A 16,012-nucleotide genomic window follows, 5' to 3' on the forward strand; every position below is an offset into this window, starting at 1 on the left:
AAAACTCCAGGCTTTTAAATAATCACCTCAATGGAATTACCCTAGACTCTTATAAAGAGGTAGGAGATTATCCAAGTTCCTGACTTAAGACAAATGAGTAATACATTAGTCATTGCCACTCAGTTTATATAAGTGAAAACTGAAAGTCGATCTTATAACATTTCCCTATTAGCAGCTAGCAATCACCATAAAGACGAGTTACACAGCCCTTCCTCAAAGTTCTCCCTCAAAGTCACAGCAGAGCTTTCATGTACCATGAAAGACAGATTAAGTAAGAGCAGATACCAATAATTAAATCACACTACATTCCAGACTACCTGTTTTCTAAAAACTGAACCCTGTGTCCAAGAAACAGATAAACCATTAATCATGATATAGATTAAAGGTATCAAGAGCCACAACAGACTCCAGAAACAAACCTTCAGATTGTTAAGTATGTATAAATTATGGGACAACTTTTGTAGATACCTGAGACGGCAAAAAGCCACATCTCACTCACGAGGAGAACTTGGAAGACTTTACAACAGAAACACATGGATAAATCGGATCCACATCAAACGCTGCCCACTACTGTATCTTTCAAACCAGTGCACTGAACACTGAATATTTTTGATAAATAATCACCAACTGAGTGACGATATTTAGAACAAACTTTGAGAAAGAGGAAATCTGAGATAAAAGGAACATAAAGCAAAAGAATGAAGGAGAAAAAAAAAGGAGTTCAGTTTTCTAGAAGCATACTCAAGATATGCAGTTCCAACAATTTTTCTCCACTATGAACCTCACACACCAAGTTTAGATCTAACTAGCGACATCTGGAAAAATTAAACGAGTAAGACATGTAAGAGAAAACCGTGTCAATTCCAAGATTACTGGCTCATCTAGTCCAAATGACTGAGTTTAGAACAAATATGGTGGGAAAGAAGAGGAGAAGAGCTGAGGAAGGAAGGGGACTTGCAGAGGATTCAGCATTGCAGGGCTTCTTAGCACTAACTGTAGGTGACAACCATCTGTAACTGCAGTTCATCAGGTCAGACTCCCACTTCTGACCTCTACAGGCACCAGGCACACATAATGCAGACACACATGCAGGCAAAACACTCAGACACATAAAATAAAAATAAGTAAATCTTAAAAAAAAAAAAGACAGCGTTCGTGTTTGATTGTGTTAGATTGTTTAGACAACCATAAACCGTATTATACAAAGAAATAAGGGCTCTCTCTCTCTCTCTCTCTCTCTCTCTCACACACACACACACACACACACACACACACACACACACACACACACACACACACACACACAAACAAACAAACCATAATATGGTTGAAGTGGAAAGAGTCAAGTAAAAAATGATGTTTACTGAGCATTCCTTGATAACTTTACACTCTTTTATATAATCTTCACAACAAAACCTTTCAAGGTAGCTAAGATACTTTAAATAGTAGCCCACCCACCCCAAAACAGTCACAATACTTTTCCTAAGCTCATAAAGCAAATTATGTCTGTGTCATTCCCTCAAAGACTCTCCACTTTGTTCGCATAGGAGGCAACACTATGCTGCTAAAGTGAGCCCGTCCTCCCAGCTGGAGGAGGGTGAATGTCTGTCCTAAACAAGGTATCTAATTCCCTTCGGTGATAACCCAGGCCTGCCCAATGAGGCATAAGAAGAAATATGCCAGGGTCTCCTAGGAAAATGTTGTGCCAGCATGGTGAGCACCATGCAAGTCTTCAGGCATGTTAAGCAGCACACTCTAAGAGGTCTTTATTTCCTCTGTTACTGCCACAGCAATGTCCCAATCCATACACAAGCCAAATCAACCCTAACTCCAGACTATCTAAACAGTGCCTCTTCTCTAAGTCTACCACCACTCTCAAAGGGACAGAGTATCACCTGCCTAGACAATCTCCCTGTGACCATTCTTCCTACCAGCATTCCAAACAGCAGCATTCCAACAGATCTCAAATCATGCAAAAAATGAAACCCTGCACACCTGTCACAGTCAGGTTGTAAAACGGTGCTACCACTTATGGATTAGCATGAAGAGCATCAAAAGTGAAAATATATATCCAGCAATCCCACTTCTAGATAACTAGCAAAAAGAACTGAAAGCAGGGTGTCAGAGAAACCAGTACAGTCATGTTGTCAACATTACTTACACCAGGTAAAAGATGTCCAGGGAGGGAGGGAGGGAGGGAGGGAGGGAGGGAGGGAGGGAGGGAGGGAGGGAGAAAACGTGGTCTGCATATAAAATAAAGTGTCTGCCTTCAAATTCTGTTATCCATGTTATAGTACAACTAAACCTTGAAAACACTCAGCCAAGTAACAAGTAAGTTAGTAACAAGTTGGCAGATACTGTAGGATTCTACTTGTATCAAGTACCTTAAGTATCAAATTCACAGAAACGAAAAATTAAAATGGCAATTACCAGCAGTTGGAGAAACAGAATTAACAGCTATAGTTTCAGTTTTATAGGACAAAAATAGTTGTAATAATCAACAATTTTAAAAGATCTAACAGTACTAAAAACATACACTTAAAAACAGTTTTATTTTATTATTTTCTATCATGGCCTGAAAAAATTATGCAGGCCAGACAACAACAAAAATGAGTCCTATCATTTCATTTCCCTCCTTAAAATGCTTCAATCTTTCCCATTATCCTCTGAAAAAGCTCAACACAGGGAAAGATCTAGAAGGTTCTGTACCATCTGGCCCTACTCTCTGCAGCAGCCAGATCTCATGCTGATCTTCCCCCTCTAAATATGCTGAAAGCAGACAGCAGACAGTTCTCTCTCTCTCTCTCTCTCTCTCTCTCTCTCTCTCTCTCTCTCTCTCACTCACACACACACACACACACACACACACACACACACACAGAAAGAGAGAGAGTGAGTGCACATGCAGAAATATGTACATGCCCATGCTCTCTCTCTTTCACACATACACACACTAGGAGGGAGGGAGGGAGAGAAGGAGGGAGGGAGGGAGGGAGGGAGGGAGGGAGGGAGGGAGGGAGGGGTGCACATGCAGACATGTACATGCCCATGGGGTTGAGGCTATGCTGTGCGCCCTGACATATGGAGTCCAGAGGCTGACACTGGTGCCTTCCTTGATTGCTTTTCTACCTTATTTTTTGAGACAGGGTCTCTCACTGAACCAGGAGCCCATCCATGGGTTCAGCTAGTCTAGCTGGTCAATGAACTACAATGATCTGCCTGTCTCCACCTCCACAGACCTGAATCACAACATGATTCCATGCCCAGCTTTTACATGTGTGCTCTTTACTGACTAAACCATCTCTCCAACCTATGAGACATTTAAATCATGTAATTCACATCCTTCCTCACCTTGGGATGTCTAATCTCTATCATTACCTCCCTGTGGAATACTCTCTCCCACTCCCGCCGACTTGCCCTTCAACTACCATCACTAACAATATGACCTTAGGAGACTTGGTGGTGCTCAACTCATCCCAGCACTCGAGTTGCAGAGGCAGGTGGATCTCTGTGAGTTTGAGGCCAACCTGCTTTACAGAGTTTACAGAGTTAATAGTGAGACCCTGTCTTGAAAAAACAAACAAGAAGACCTTAAACCATGCATAGTGGTACAGGTCTTTAAGCCCTGTATTCCAGATCTAGGGAGTCACCATGAGTTTGAAGCCAGCCTGGTCTATAAAGTGAGTTACAGGATGGCCAGAGTACATTGTTAGAACCTGTCTCTAAAAATCAAAACAAAACAAAACAAAATGAAATGAATACATATGATCTTCAGAGAGCTGTAAAGGCAAATCAGCATCTAAGAGCACAAACTGCAAAGAGCTTGTGGCAGATGACATTCCCTCACTGGGCAGATGACAAGTGCAAACACGCACACACACCAAAAAATATTAAAAAAATAAATGCAAATATATTGTACTAAAAATATAACTATCCAACCAGTGAGATTGCATGCTACCAAGACTGTCAACTCAGTTCAATCCCTACAATTGGAGGTGAGAGGAAACAACCACAAACATGCAGGAGGGGGTATATATAAATGTTCTTAATATGAATTTCTTAGACGCTTAGCACACTCACCTAAAGTAACAGGTGTCCGCCATAACATCTCAGCCATCTATTTTCTATTTCATGTATTCTCTTTTACTCTTAACAGGTACATCTCATAATTGTAAGATATTAGTTATCTTCCCAATTTAAATAGTAATGTAAGTTCTAAGAGCACATGAGCCTTACAATCTTATTCATCAGTGCTCCCAACACTTCCATAAGCCTACAATATATCTGACAGTACTCACTGATTTCACACTTAAAATCACTCCTGAGGACACGCACAGTCTGGGAAGGCCCTGGGGATCAATCTCCAACTCCAAGAAATTTTTTTTCTAAATCATTCTCTAAGGTTATTACTAAATACATACAAAAATACACATTTTAAGTGTTAAAAAATTGCCTTTAGAGCGACTACCAGTGGTTAAAATGAATGTGTTTTTTAGTTTATTTTCCCTATTTTTTAAATTTTCTATAATAAACTTCTAAGCTCAGAAATTAAAGGTTGTGTTGCTGACATTCCTTCCAACTACAAAATACTGGAAAGTCTTTTGGTTAGATTAAAGGACAAAGATAAACTGGGGAGTAGCTCAGTGTGCAAGGTCTAGCACCACAAACAATAAAATAAAATAGACACAAAATAACTTAGCAAAAGAGTCAACTAATTTCTTAGAAAATATTCCAGTACCTTGTGATTTCCCTAGCTATAATTAGTTTCACTTTTCTGTAATCTTGTAACTTTTTTGATAATTTCACACATGTATACAATCATCTTCTCCAGCTTCCCCCAGACTTCTCCCATCTTCATGCTTTCACTATAGTTATTTTTAATATCCCACACCATCCAATTAGTGTGGCCTGCATTCTCACAGGGCATCCTACAAGTAGTCACCTCAATGAAAAATGTAATCCCTCCCAGCTACTATCTGCCAAAAGCTCTTCCCTGATCCATGCTGTAATTGTGAATTCCTTAACACTACCCAGGCTCTGGCAGTCCCAGACCATTAATGATCTGGTTATTTAGATCACAGAAGTGTCTTCAATGATACTGTCATTTTTCCTCTCTCCCTCCCTCCCCCCTCCCTCCCCTCCCCCTCCCTCCCCCTCCACCGCTCCCTCCCTCCTTCTGACCATCCCTCCGTGTGTGTGTGTGTGTGTGTGTGTGTGTGTGTGTGTTTGTGTGTGTGTGTGTGTGTGTGTGTGTTACACTCAGGTGTGTACATCCCTGTAAGTCAGAGGTTAAACCACAGGCTCTGTCTACCTACTTTTTTGAGATAGTGTCTTTCAATGAACTAGCGCTTACTAAGTAGCCTAGGCTGGTAGGCCAGCTACCCCGGGGATCCTCACCAGTCTCTCCCTCCCAGTGCTGGGATTACAAGTACATGCCACAACAATAGATTTACACCAGTTCCAATGATGGAACGCCTGCTTGCAAGTAACTTCCTTATAGATTGAGCTATTATCCCAGCCTCATATTTATTTATTTTTAATGCCACAAAAGGGCTGGGAATGCAGTAGAGTAGTAGCATGCAAGGGCAGGTGTCTCCTCCCAGGACTGCACAGGTAGATACATAAAAATAACAAAAAGCACATTACTAACACTTCGGCACATTTCTACAATGATCCTGCATCTGCATCTATAGACAAAAGGCGAAACAGCATTAACAACTGAATAACGTACACTTGCCAGGCGCTACATTAAACACTTTTTGCAGATCAATAACCCATTTGTTCTTCAAACTATATTCTAAATAAATGAAAATTCAGTCACCAACAAGTTAAGTCCCATACCTATAATTATAATCACTATCAGACTGTGATTCAAACTTATAAAAACAGGCTATGGTCTACAGACAAATCACATTCTACAAAAGGAGAACAAACTGATACCCCATATAAAACTATTATTCTTAAAACCACATTCCATCCCATAAGAATATTCACAAAAACAAAACCCAAACAGAAACTCCCATCTTCTGAGGATACTGACTTTTTACAGCACATTGCAGATATCTCACTGGGTTTTTAAACCTTTTAAACTTCAGAATACTTCACAAAAAAAAAATTCTGATTATTAATAAAATGAAGATATAATTCAAAGGCCAGTGGACAATAAAGACCTTCTTTTGCACTACTTAGAATATCTAATTCTGTTGTTTCTCCAGCCTCATTCCCTGATTTAACTTCAATTATACTTGGTACTGGAAGATTTCAAGGTAGCTAGATTCCCATTATATGTAACATTTACTATGCTCAGTAAGGATTCTGTGAGTGTTAAATGAGATAAGACTTGCAAAATTGCTGCCAAAAATCTGAGCTCCACGTCTAAATGTGAATGTTGGTACACTGTCCGCAGGCTCAGCACTGACTGTCAGTCATCAGGATATCTGCCATACAGTCACGTCCTGCATTCTCATGAGCCAATGTATCCCTTCTTCAGAGCTTCCTCCTCTCAAACTACGTACCCTCCCTCTCCTATCCACCCAACTCACATGCTCTGTTCCACTCTAAGAAACAAAACATCTATTTACCTCAGGAAACAGCATCTCCTCATACCTTTATCACATTGTATCATCAGTCTTTAAGTAGGTACAGCTCTAACAGACTTCAGGGCAGGGTATCTTCCTGATCTTGAAAGGCAAAACTTCTCACTGAAACCTGATGCCTGGTAAACCACTGAAGTTTGTGTTTGCTTACATCGCATCGTATTCCTGAAGGGGCTGCAAGTATAGCTCCTTGGTAATGAGCTCGCCTAGCACTGGCAAGATCCTGGCTACATCCCAGCTGCCGAAATTGGGGTGGAAATGTACAGCACCAAAAAATAAAAATAATCCTATTAAATACTACACTCTTTAAAACTTTAATGAGGTACGCTTGACAACCGAAGGATTCATGGCTCTTTTAGGTGCACTACTCGGTTTGATAAGGGTAATCAGGCTGGTCAATGTATCAATTATCTCACATCTGTACCTTCAGTTCTGGTATGAAATGAGACTACTCATGAAACCTCAAGTGATTTAGTAACCTCCATTCTACTATGGTTGACATTTTTAGAGACCATGGAGTATTTGCCTTTCTGTGTCTGGATTGTTTTATTTACCAGAATGCTTTCCAGGTTCATGAATACTTCCACAAATAGCAGAATTGTTCCTTCAATGGCTGAACAAACCCCACTGTCTATGTATATATGCACATATGTCATATCTTCTTTACCCATTCTTCATCAACAGATGAAGTTTTAAGTTGTTTCTACATCTTGGCTACTCTGAAAAATGCTGAAAAAGAACATGAAAGCACAGATATCGCTAAAATGTATTTCTGGTAAGCATAGCGATGTAAACAGGTAAACTACAAAATTAACACTTCTTCCCCCCCCCCCCCCCCCCCGAGCTGGGGACCGAACCCAGGGCCTTGCGCTTCCTAGGCAAGCACTCTACCACTGAGCTAAATCCACAACCCCGAATTAACACTTCTTATATTGTGTAAAAAATTCCTGGCCAAGTTTCTGGTTTATTGTTCCTACAATAATTTTTTTAAAGCAAACCACAGCATCTTTATGTAACTAGTTCCTCAAGTCATGGCTACCACACAACAGTAGTTAAATAGTGTTTAAAATTATATGCACATGTCCATCTGGCTTTTCCCTTTAATCTCCCTTAGTTCTTCCTCAGACCTATCCTTACAAACCTATGGTCTGAATGCACATCAGACAACAAATTCGCAAATGCAAATTACATAAGGCATCTATCACTGCAATTTAAATATATATATAAATTTTAATTAGAACCAAGAAGAAAGTAGCAAGGATTAATACAATGAATACATGTGGCAAAGCAGAAGACCTCAGAGATGACACAAGTGAGAACACCCTCCTTTAATGGAAAAGGTCAGCTGTTTACTGGTAGAGAATAATAGTAAAGGGGTGGGTCAAGATCATCTTGGGACCCAGCATCGGGTGGTTTTAAAGGGAAAGAGAAACAGTGGAGGAAGGAAAACATGGGTCTGCAAAGTGTAAAATATGTTGACTAGCAGATGAAACTTAACAAAAGGGGTGGGCAGTTGTGCCACATGCCTGTAACCCCACTTGGGAGGTAAAAGCAGGAGGATTAGGAGAGCATCTGGACCCCAAGACTAGCCTAATGAAAAAAGACTCAATTAAGCTGCAAAAAGACCCTGTCAAAGAAAGAACAAAATTCAAGCACTGAAAATCACTTGACAAACACAAATCATTGACCGTCCTTACTCCAAAGATTCTTTAATGAGATTGTTTAATACTCAGAAATCATGTAAATAGGAGATACACTGCAAGAAATTTTTAAACTAAAAACCCAGCACTTAACTCAGTAAGAGTTTCTGAAGTGTTTCATTTACATAATGGGAAGTTCAAGAAGATCAGAGAGAGGCAGAGAAAGTGAAAATAACTGGAGGCTAAACAGTTGCACAGAGGGCCAAGATGTGCAGCACACATAAAGACTAGCGCACATGCAAGATCTGCAGCGCACATAAAGACCAGCTCACGTGCAAGATCTGCAGCGCACACAGAGACCAGTTCATGTGCAAGATCTGCAGCGCACACAGAGACCAGTTCACATGCAAGATCTGCAGTGCACATAAACGCCAGCTCACGTGCAAGACCTGCAGCGCACACAGAGACCAGCTCATGTGCAAGATCTGCATCGCACACAGAGACCAGCTCACATGCAAGCAGCACTCAGAGAAGGCCCATCCCAGTAAACTTCTTGTCAGGCTTGGAGGCTCCCCGGGCCTATGGGAAAAGCTGGACTGGGGAGAGGTGATTACCACTGTTTTAAGAACACTCAATCCTCACTATTAACATTCTCCACCCCACCCCCCGCCTTTCCGTGTAATCTAAGTTAGTTCTCTGAAAATTACATGATTGACAAAGCCTAGCTGGAAGAAAAGTATTCTGAGGATAGTGGCCATGATGGCTGTGCAGCTGCACTGCAAGGGCCAAATGAAATAAAGCCAAAAGTTAAATCAATCATTGGCCTGGGGTTCCCTACCCCAGTAGAACTTTCCTAGTAATGAAGTTCTCTGAGGAGGAAATGTTCAGCTTGAAGAACACAATATTGAGAACTGAGATTTAGGAGAGAACCATCCTTAAAATCAGCAACAAAGAAACCAGTCAATGGAAACGTTTACTGGAAGTCAGACTAGAAAGTGTCAAGAAAGACTGAGCGTGTGTGTGTGTGTGTGTGTGTGTGTGTGTGTGTGTGTGTGTGTGTGTGTGTCACACACATCCTACAGATCCTGAGATCAGGACGAAGACAGCAAATTTGGTGTTAGAGATCATCATCTAAAACCAGGCTTGAACCTCACACAGGAAATTCAATGGGTGTTTTTGAGACAAATAATGGGCCAGTACTTAAAGACTATTGCTCACAGAGGATCCTGGATACCTCCAGCTCAATCTGGACAGTCACTCTTTAATACAGAAGAAACATGCAGACTGAAACATAGAATGAAAAGATTTATATAAACATAATATGTTACCTTTAGCTATCAGGGTTTTGGTTCATCAGACAGTTAGCAAGTGTATTTGTGGTATTTTCTTGTTAATTACTTTGTTAATCATCATAGAAGCTAAATCATACAAGTATTAATTTTGAAGTAATAAATAGGCATACTTGAAGAGAAAAAAAAGATGCCATGTTTCTTCTGGGAGTTTTAAAGGCTTGTACTAATCTAAGTCATTCTAAGTGAGATTAAAAGATAGCAGCCAGGCTCCTATCTAACCCAAGAAAGAACCAACTTTCTAAAACTGGCTTTCAGAGCCACGGAACAACTTAAGCCTTCAAGTCTTCTCCTCCTGTATTGCTTGCTAACTGCCTCCTTCCCACCTTCATCTGCTTACTTCCACCTACCCAGACTCCCTTTCTCAAACACAGGTCATTCTGATGCTCAAATATCACAGCTCCTCTCCCTCTTAATGACAGAATAGACGACTCAGAGTTTATAAACAAAACTCTCAAGTTATTCAAAATGTCTTCTGATTTGCCCTAAACACTGAAGTAAATTTACATTCTGCACAGTATGTATACACAGCATTTTATGTGTTTTCAATTATAAATTTTTTGTTTTGTTTTCCTAGTTAACCAGCAAAATCAATGTGTCAAGAAATTTTTACGAAACTTTTCCATATTACTTAGCACATGGGCTGAGAAATCCAATTTTAGATGCTGATTTTCTCTACACACACACTAGGCATACCTCTGAAAACAATTACCTTCCTCCTTATTCTTATATTTGCCTCTCCTGGAAGACTTTCATTTACCTCTATATGAAGTATACATACCAAGGCCTACCTCAAATTCTACAAAAGCTTCCTTCTTCCCCCAAAGTTTGCACTCCATTATGCTAACCAACCTTGGGGTCACCTTGTTCATATGTATAAGCATATACAACATGTAAGCTAAAAAAAAAGCAAAGCTTTGTAATCAAAGAAACCCAGTTCAACACATAACATGAAATTGTGGGTAAGAGCCTGAGATCATAAGGCTTCCATTTTCTCATGTCTTCTATGAAAGTATTGCTTGACAGGGTTAACCTCCTAAAAACACGGATTCACCGGAAGCAGTTAGCACAGTATGGAACCTAGTAATAGGTTTAGTTAATGTAACTGTTATTCCCGGGCCTGTGCAAGTCTGAGTTCCCCACAGGCAGACTCTTCTTTGTTCACATTCCTAGTTTGCTATCTCTGCAAAGTATTTAATAATTGCTTGGTTGATAAAACTTATCAAATTAAAAATAACCACCTAGTTAGTTCCTAACTTGGTCCAAACTAATGAACATCAAAGGTGGTTTGCTAATTATTACTAGTTGCTATTTTAACATTCATTCAGCCACTGTATAATTTCATTACTATATGCATAAATACAGAACTGCAAGCATAATTCTGAAAGTATTCACCTCATATTAAAATGACTACCCAATATCCAAATGGTTGGTAGTTACTTATAAGTCTGAATTGACCTAAAAACATTAGCATTAATCCAAACACAAATTAAACCATCAGCAAATCATCTCTACATTTATCCTTTTTGTTTCAAAGACCGCTAAATCTTAATCCCTCATTTCCAATTGGCACTTCTGAGTTCTCCTGGGCTATAAGATCATCAACAGCGACCCGTGGGACTCCTGAAAGTCTTATAAAGACTAGCAAGAAATGGGCTGTTTCTAAACAAACTTACAGATAATGTTAAACATGCAGAATAGATGAAGCTCAAATAGACAGAAGCAGGTTTTTTAGTCCTGTGGCTGACTATTCAACATAAATGCAGCAACAGCCAAAGGAAACAGAACAGCAGGAAGGCATCAAAAGAAGATTCTGGAAAACAGTCTGCTGTCACAATGTAAGCAGCAACACAGGCATGACTCAAGGCGGCATGTGTACAGCACACCCCAGCCAACCACTCAAAAATGACATTCACAAGGCAGTGTCTATGGGATAAGTCCTAGGAATGCGAGACGAGGGACAATTAAAGGATTGGATTAATATTTTTCCAAAGATAATCTGAAAAATTCCCAGCTAAATTAGTCAAAGCCCCACAGCGTAAGCGTTTTTAACACTTCTGGATAAAGTAGCCCTTCAAAATGGTAGTACACTTTGAACTAAGAATAGTGGGTTTTGTTGAGATTTTAATACATCTAAAAGACACACCTAAAATTTTTCATATCATACTCCTATAATATATCAAATAGATGAAGTGATAAAATAGTTATATAAGCACTAAAGAATGTTATTGTAATTGATTAAAATTATAGAGTATTTTAAAGCTAATATTGGTTGCGTAAAAAATCTGAAACAATTAGCTGTCTGCATATGTGTAAAAAAAAAATACTATTCAGTTACTCTACATATTTTTCCAAACTGAGCACTGAGCTTTCTGCACACACGCACACACACACACACGCACACACACACACACACACACACATTCAGAGACAGAGAATGAGGCAGAGAGAGAGCTTGTGTACTTTTTGCCCTTCCATGATTTCTCAGAAACCATTATTTCAATATTTTGCTGAGCTCAACCATTCCCCACTGTGTCAATCCATTGATGCTGTATATGTTAAACATAAAGTGCTGATTTAGAATATAATCTGTCTGCTTCCAGTCATCAATCCTTAATCTGAATTAGGTTTCAATCATGGGAATTACTTTTTTAACTAAAAATATATACATGCATATACACACATACAATTTAAATGTTTTACTATGTAATACTGGTTCTACATTACTAAAACATTTAAGACAATGGACCTATTGATTTTGATGGTATCATTGCCTATCTCTGCAAGAATACTTTTTTTTGTTCAAAACTAAGAACAAGCCAGACTTAAAGACAATTTGTTTTTAAAATACACGAACATAAAACCCTTGGGAGGTAAGCTTCAGTGAAAAGGTGTGTTCTAGACTGAGGCAAGTTCCTCAGAAGTTCCTAACAGCTAAGTATTAAAAATACTAATCTGGAGAGGAAAACAGAGAGCGGGGTGGCCGTCAATTTACGAAACTACTAAACGTGCCAACAATGGAACAGCCACTTTCACAGGGAAGCACCGAGAAATACTGTATCCCGGTTCTTTCACAAGTTTTCAAATTTCAAAATCCACATAAAATGTAGCTCTCTCCTATGCCCATGTCTCTATCCATCCATTAACACAGTCTGGAATGTAACAGGGTTTGTCTGTGGCTCCACTCCCTCAAGTGTGAGGTGTCACCATCCTTTATGTCCCAGGTTTAACAAATAAAACAAATGGAACCATAAAAGAAAATTACTCACAAAAACTATTAAACGAAAATGGGCCCTACAGAGGTCGTACAACTCAAAGCAATTTTCAACATATTCTAATTTCACCAGTGATTTTTCAATCTACATTTCCCTAAACACCAGCCCTACTGACTGTATTTTCATAAACTTATTAAAATTCTATTACTCAACTTAGATACTGTGCAGTATTATAATCTGAAACTTTAAGTGGAAATGTTTAACTTTGTAAAATTACTATTCGAACATAAGGGGAAAAAACTTGAGATGAACAGAAATAATTCTGAGGCCAACATTTCAGCAACTTTACTTAAAAGCACTGCAGCACAACTTCACTTTGTGTGATGACTTTTCCCACTAAGAATCACCCTGTCTTTTCAACTGTGCCATAAATAACTACAGAGAAAATTAAAAGGGTTACAGCTTATTAAAATTCCATCTGCGCTTATTTCTTGATGTTCTCAGTATAACATACTTGTGAGAATAGTCAATAAACACCAAGTTCTAAATCACGACTTTCTGCCAATCACATTTGTTAAGGCATTACGTAATTGTCTACTAATCAAACATTTCTACCAAAACAAACAAACAAACAAACAAAAAAACCCTACACTACTATACCTCTTAGAAGCCAAAGTAATTCTTTTCCACTCCTAAGGGAGACAATAAGCCCTCAACCTACCCTCCTACTTAACCAGTTTATCACTGTTCCCTTCTTCTACACTTGCCGTATTTTGAGCATGAAACCATCCAATATATCCCTCCATACAGTACTATGTCCCTAAAGATGATTCCAGAATCCTTTATCCAAGGCAGTCAGTGATGACTTGCCTGTTTCAACTGAACAGGATTTGGTAAGTTTTTTGAGTACCTTAAGTAAGCTGACCATTATGTTCTATACCCTCCGACTTCCAAAGTGCCTGACAATGCTTACCAACGTCCTTCTCTCTGCAACAGGAAATAGCCTGTCACAGAACTCTAGAGGAAAGCTGCTTAGATCTCTGAAGACTCCTGAACACTTCCCAGAGCAGCTGTTAGTGACTACTAGACGCCTGTTGGGCTACCACTGCAGCTAAATTAACAGTGAATCGCCTCGTTTCTCTTTAATGCTATTCTTCCAGAAAACCTGGAGATCTACCTTAAAAATAAACACAGCAGGAAGAAAAATAAGTTACTCTAGCTCCACCACTTTGCCCCAGGAAATCATTTCAAGACCTTTACATCATTGCTTAAGCCACACCAGATCAGTTATATAAGACAATGAAGGCTTTAAAAGCATACAATTTTCTACTTAATCTTACCAAACGTATTTGCAAGTTTTCAGTAAGTGCTAGAACGTTCTGTGTTTGAAAAGATACTGGTGCACTCCATCAGAACTGTGCTGCACAAATCCACGTCACAAATATCCTGCACTTGGTAAATTTTAGGTGTGTTTCTGGTTACCTGCTGCGCTTTCTGCACCCGCTGTCACCCAGTGATGCTCTCAAACAGCATATACTTCCCATCCCTTAAAACGGCCTCGTACCCCCACAAAAACACACCAGACTTTGACGTTTCTTCATACTAACACGGAACCACCAGTGCCACTAGGTGCTGAGGCTCTCAAAGAATCTCTTCAGCAGCTTCCCCTGGGACAGGGCGCTCGCCAGGCTCTCAATCGGTAAGAAGCTGCCAGCTGCCTTTGCAAAGGCAGCAGAGGCCAACTCCATACCGCATTGCTGCTACGGCTGCTGCTGCCGCCTACTTTATCCGACTGCTTTGGGAAGAGGGGAAATGAGCCCAGTCCCCTACAGACCCCAATGGCCCCTTCGGCAACACGAAAGAGAAACCACTGCATTGCTCAGCTGGGAAGCTCGCAGGAGCCCACTAAAAGGCGAAGAAGCCACAGTGGAGGCGCCAGTCGGTGGACTAGGAAGGCGTCCGAAGTGCGACGACCGGCGCCAAGGCAACCGCGAGGCGCCCCCTCGGAGATGGGGTCCTGCCGGGAGTCCCGCCAAGCCTGCTCGTCGCCGCGCCGGCCTCACCTGTCAGCAGCGCCTGGCGCTCGCCGGCAGCCGCAGCAGAAGGAGACGCAGCCGCTCCGGCCGACCCCGACGCGCGCCGCCCGCGGAGGTGCCGGGGCACCAGGTCGCATCCGTCCGCCACGCCGGCCACCAACAGCCCGAAGAGCAGCATTGCTGCCCAGCGCCGTCGGGAAGGGCGGCCCAAGGCCCGGCCGGGTGCCGCGGCGGGAGGAGCGCTCACAGGAGCCGCCGGGCACTCGCTCGCCGCCAGCTGTCCGGGGCCCCGTCGCCTCGGAAGCAGACTCCCGCCGGGTGCTAGCCCGCTCCCTTCACCGGCGGCCCGCGGAGCTCGGCACCCCGCCGCGTTCATTGGTTCCGGTTATTTAAAAAAAAAAAAAAGTGGGGGAGCGCAGTGGTACGGCGTCTTCCGACCCGGCGCGACACCCGCGCAGCTGCCGCGGCGACACCGGGATCCGCTGCTCTGGCGCGGCCAAGCCCCAGCCCAGCGCCCGCGCCGCCGCCGCGGCGCATCCCCCCGCCCCCTCCGGCCGGCGCCCGCCGTAGTACCACGCTCGGCCGGGACACCTCCCTCCCCTCACACACTAGCTCTCATACCAATCCCCCGCCTCCCTCAGCGCCGCCACTGCGCAGGCGCGATGCGGTGGTACTGCGCGTGCGCGGTTCTAGACCCCGCCCCTAGGGGCGTTTCCAGACTGGTGGGCGGGGTGCGGGACAGCGGCCCAGGCGGAGCTTTAGGAGCCAAAGAACCAGAGCTGGAGGAAGGCCTGTGTCTCGCCCACGCAGTGATCCGATGATGGGCAGCCTGGGGACCTGGATAAAGCCAGTCGACGTCGCTGATACTCTGAGTGCTTTACCCGGTGGGACAGAAAAAACCTTGCAGTAGGAAACAGCGGCCCCCCAGACTTGGATGTTGGTGGGGCTTACCAGTTGCCAGCTTTGTAGAAGGGAAGGGTTACCCAGCCTATCCTTGTATTTACTTTACAAACATTTGGCAAAGCGCTTACCTTGTGCCAGCGTGCTAGGAATTTCTCTAAACAATTTACAGTGGCATAGTGTAACTCATCCTTCTCATCGCCATTTTACAAGTGACAAAATCCAAGCCCTGAAATGTTAAGATAGCTTAACCCACTGACCCATAGCTAGTAAGTG

The 16,012-nt window shown here is 41.9% G+C and overlaps 1 protein-coding gene across 2 annotated transcripts in view; it reads right to left on the minus strand.

The window, feature by feature from the left end:
- Stim2 (stromal interaction molecule 2) overlaps positions 1-15,458 on the minus strand; it is a 127,367-nt gene extending 111,909 nt beyond the window's left edge. The window contains 1 exon segment of one of the 2 annotated variants that reach the window (NM_001105750.3): positions 14,864-15,227. In NM_001105750.3, the coding sequence (NP_001099220.2) occupies positions 14,864-15,014 (151 nt within the window). In that variant the 5' untranslated portion in view covers positions 15,015-15,227. 2 annotated transcript variants of the gene reach the window in all.
- Positions 15,459-16,012: the final 554 nt, after the last annotated feature.

Source organism: Rattus norvegicus, chromosome 14 (assembly GCF_021556685.1).
Source record: "Rattus norvegicus strain SHRSP/BbbUtx chromosome 14, alternate assembly SHRSP_T2T, whole genome shotgun sequence".
Lineage (NCBI taxonomy): Eukaryota > Metazoa > Chordata > Mammalia > Rodentia > Muridae > Rattus > Rattus norvegicus.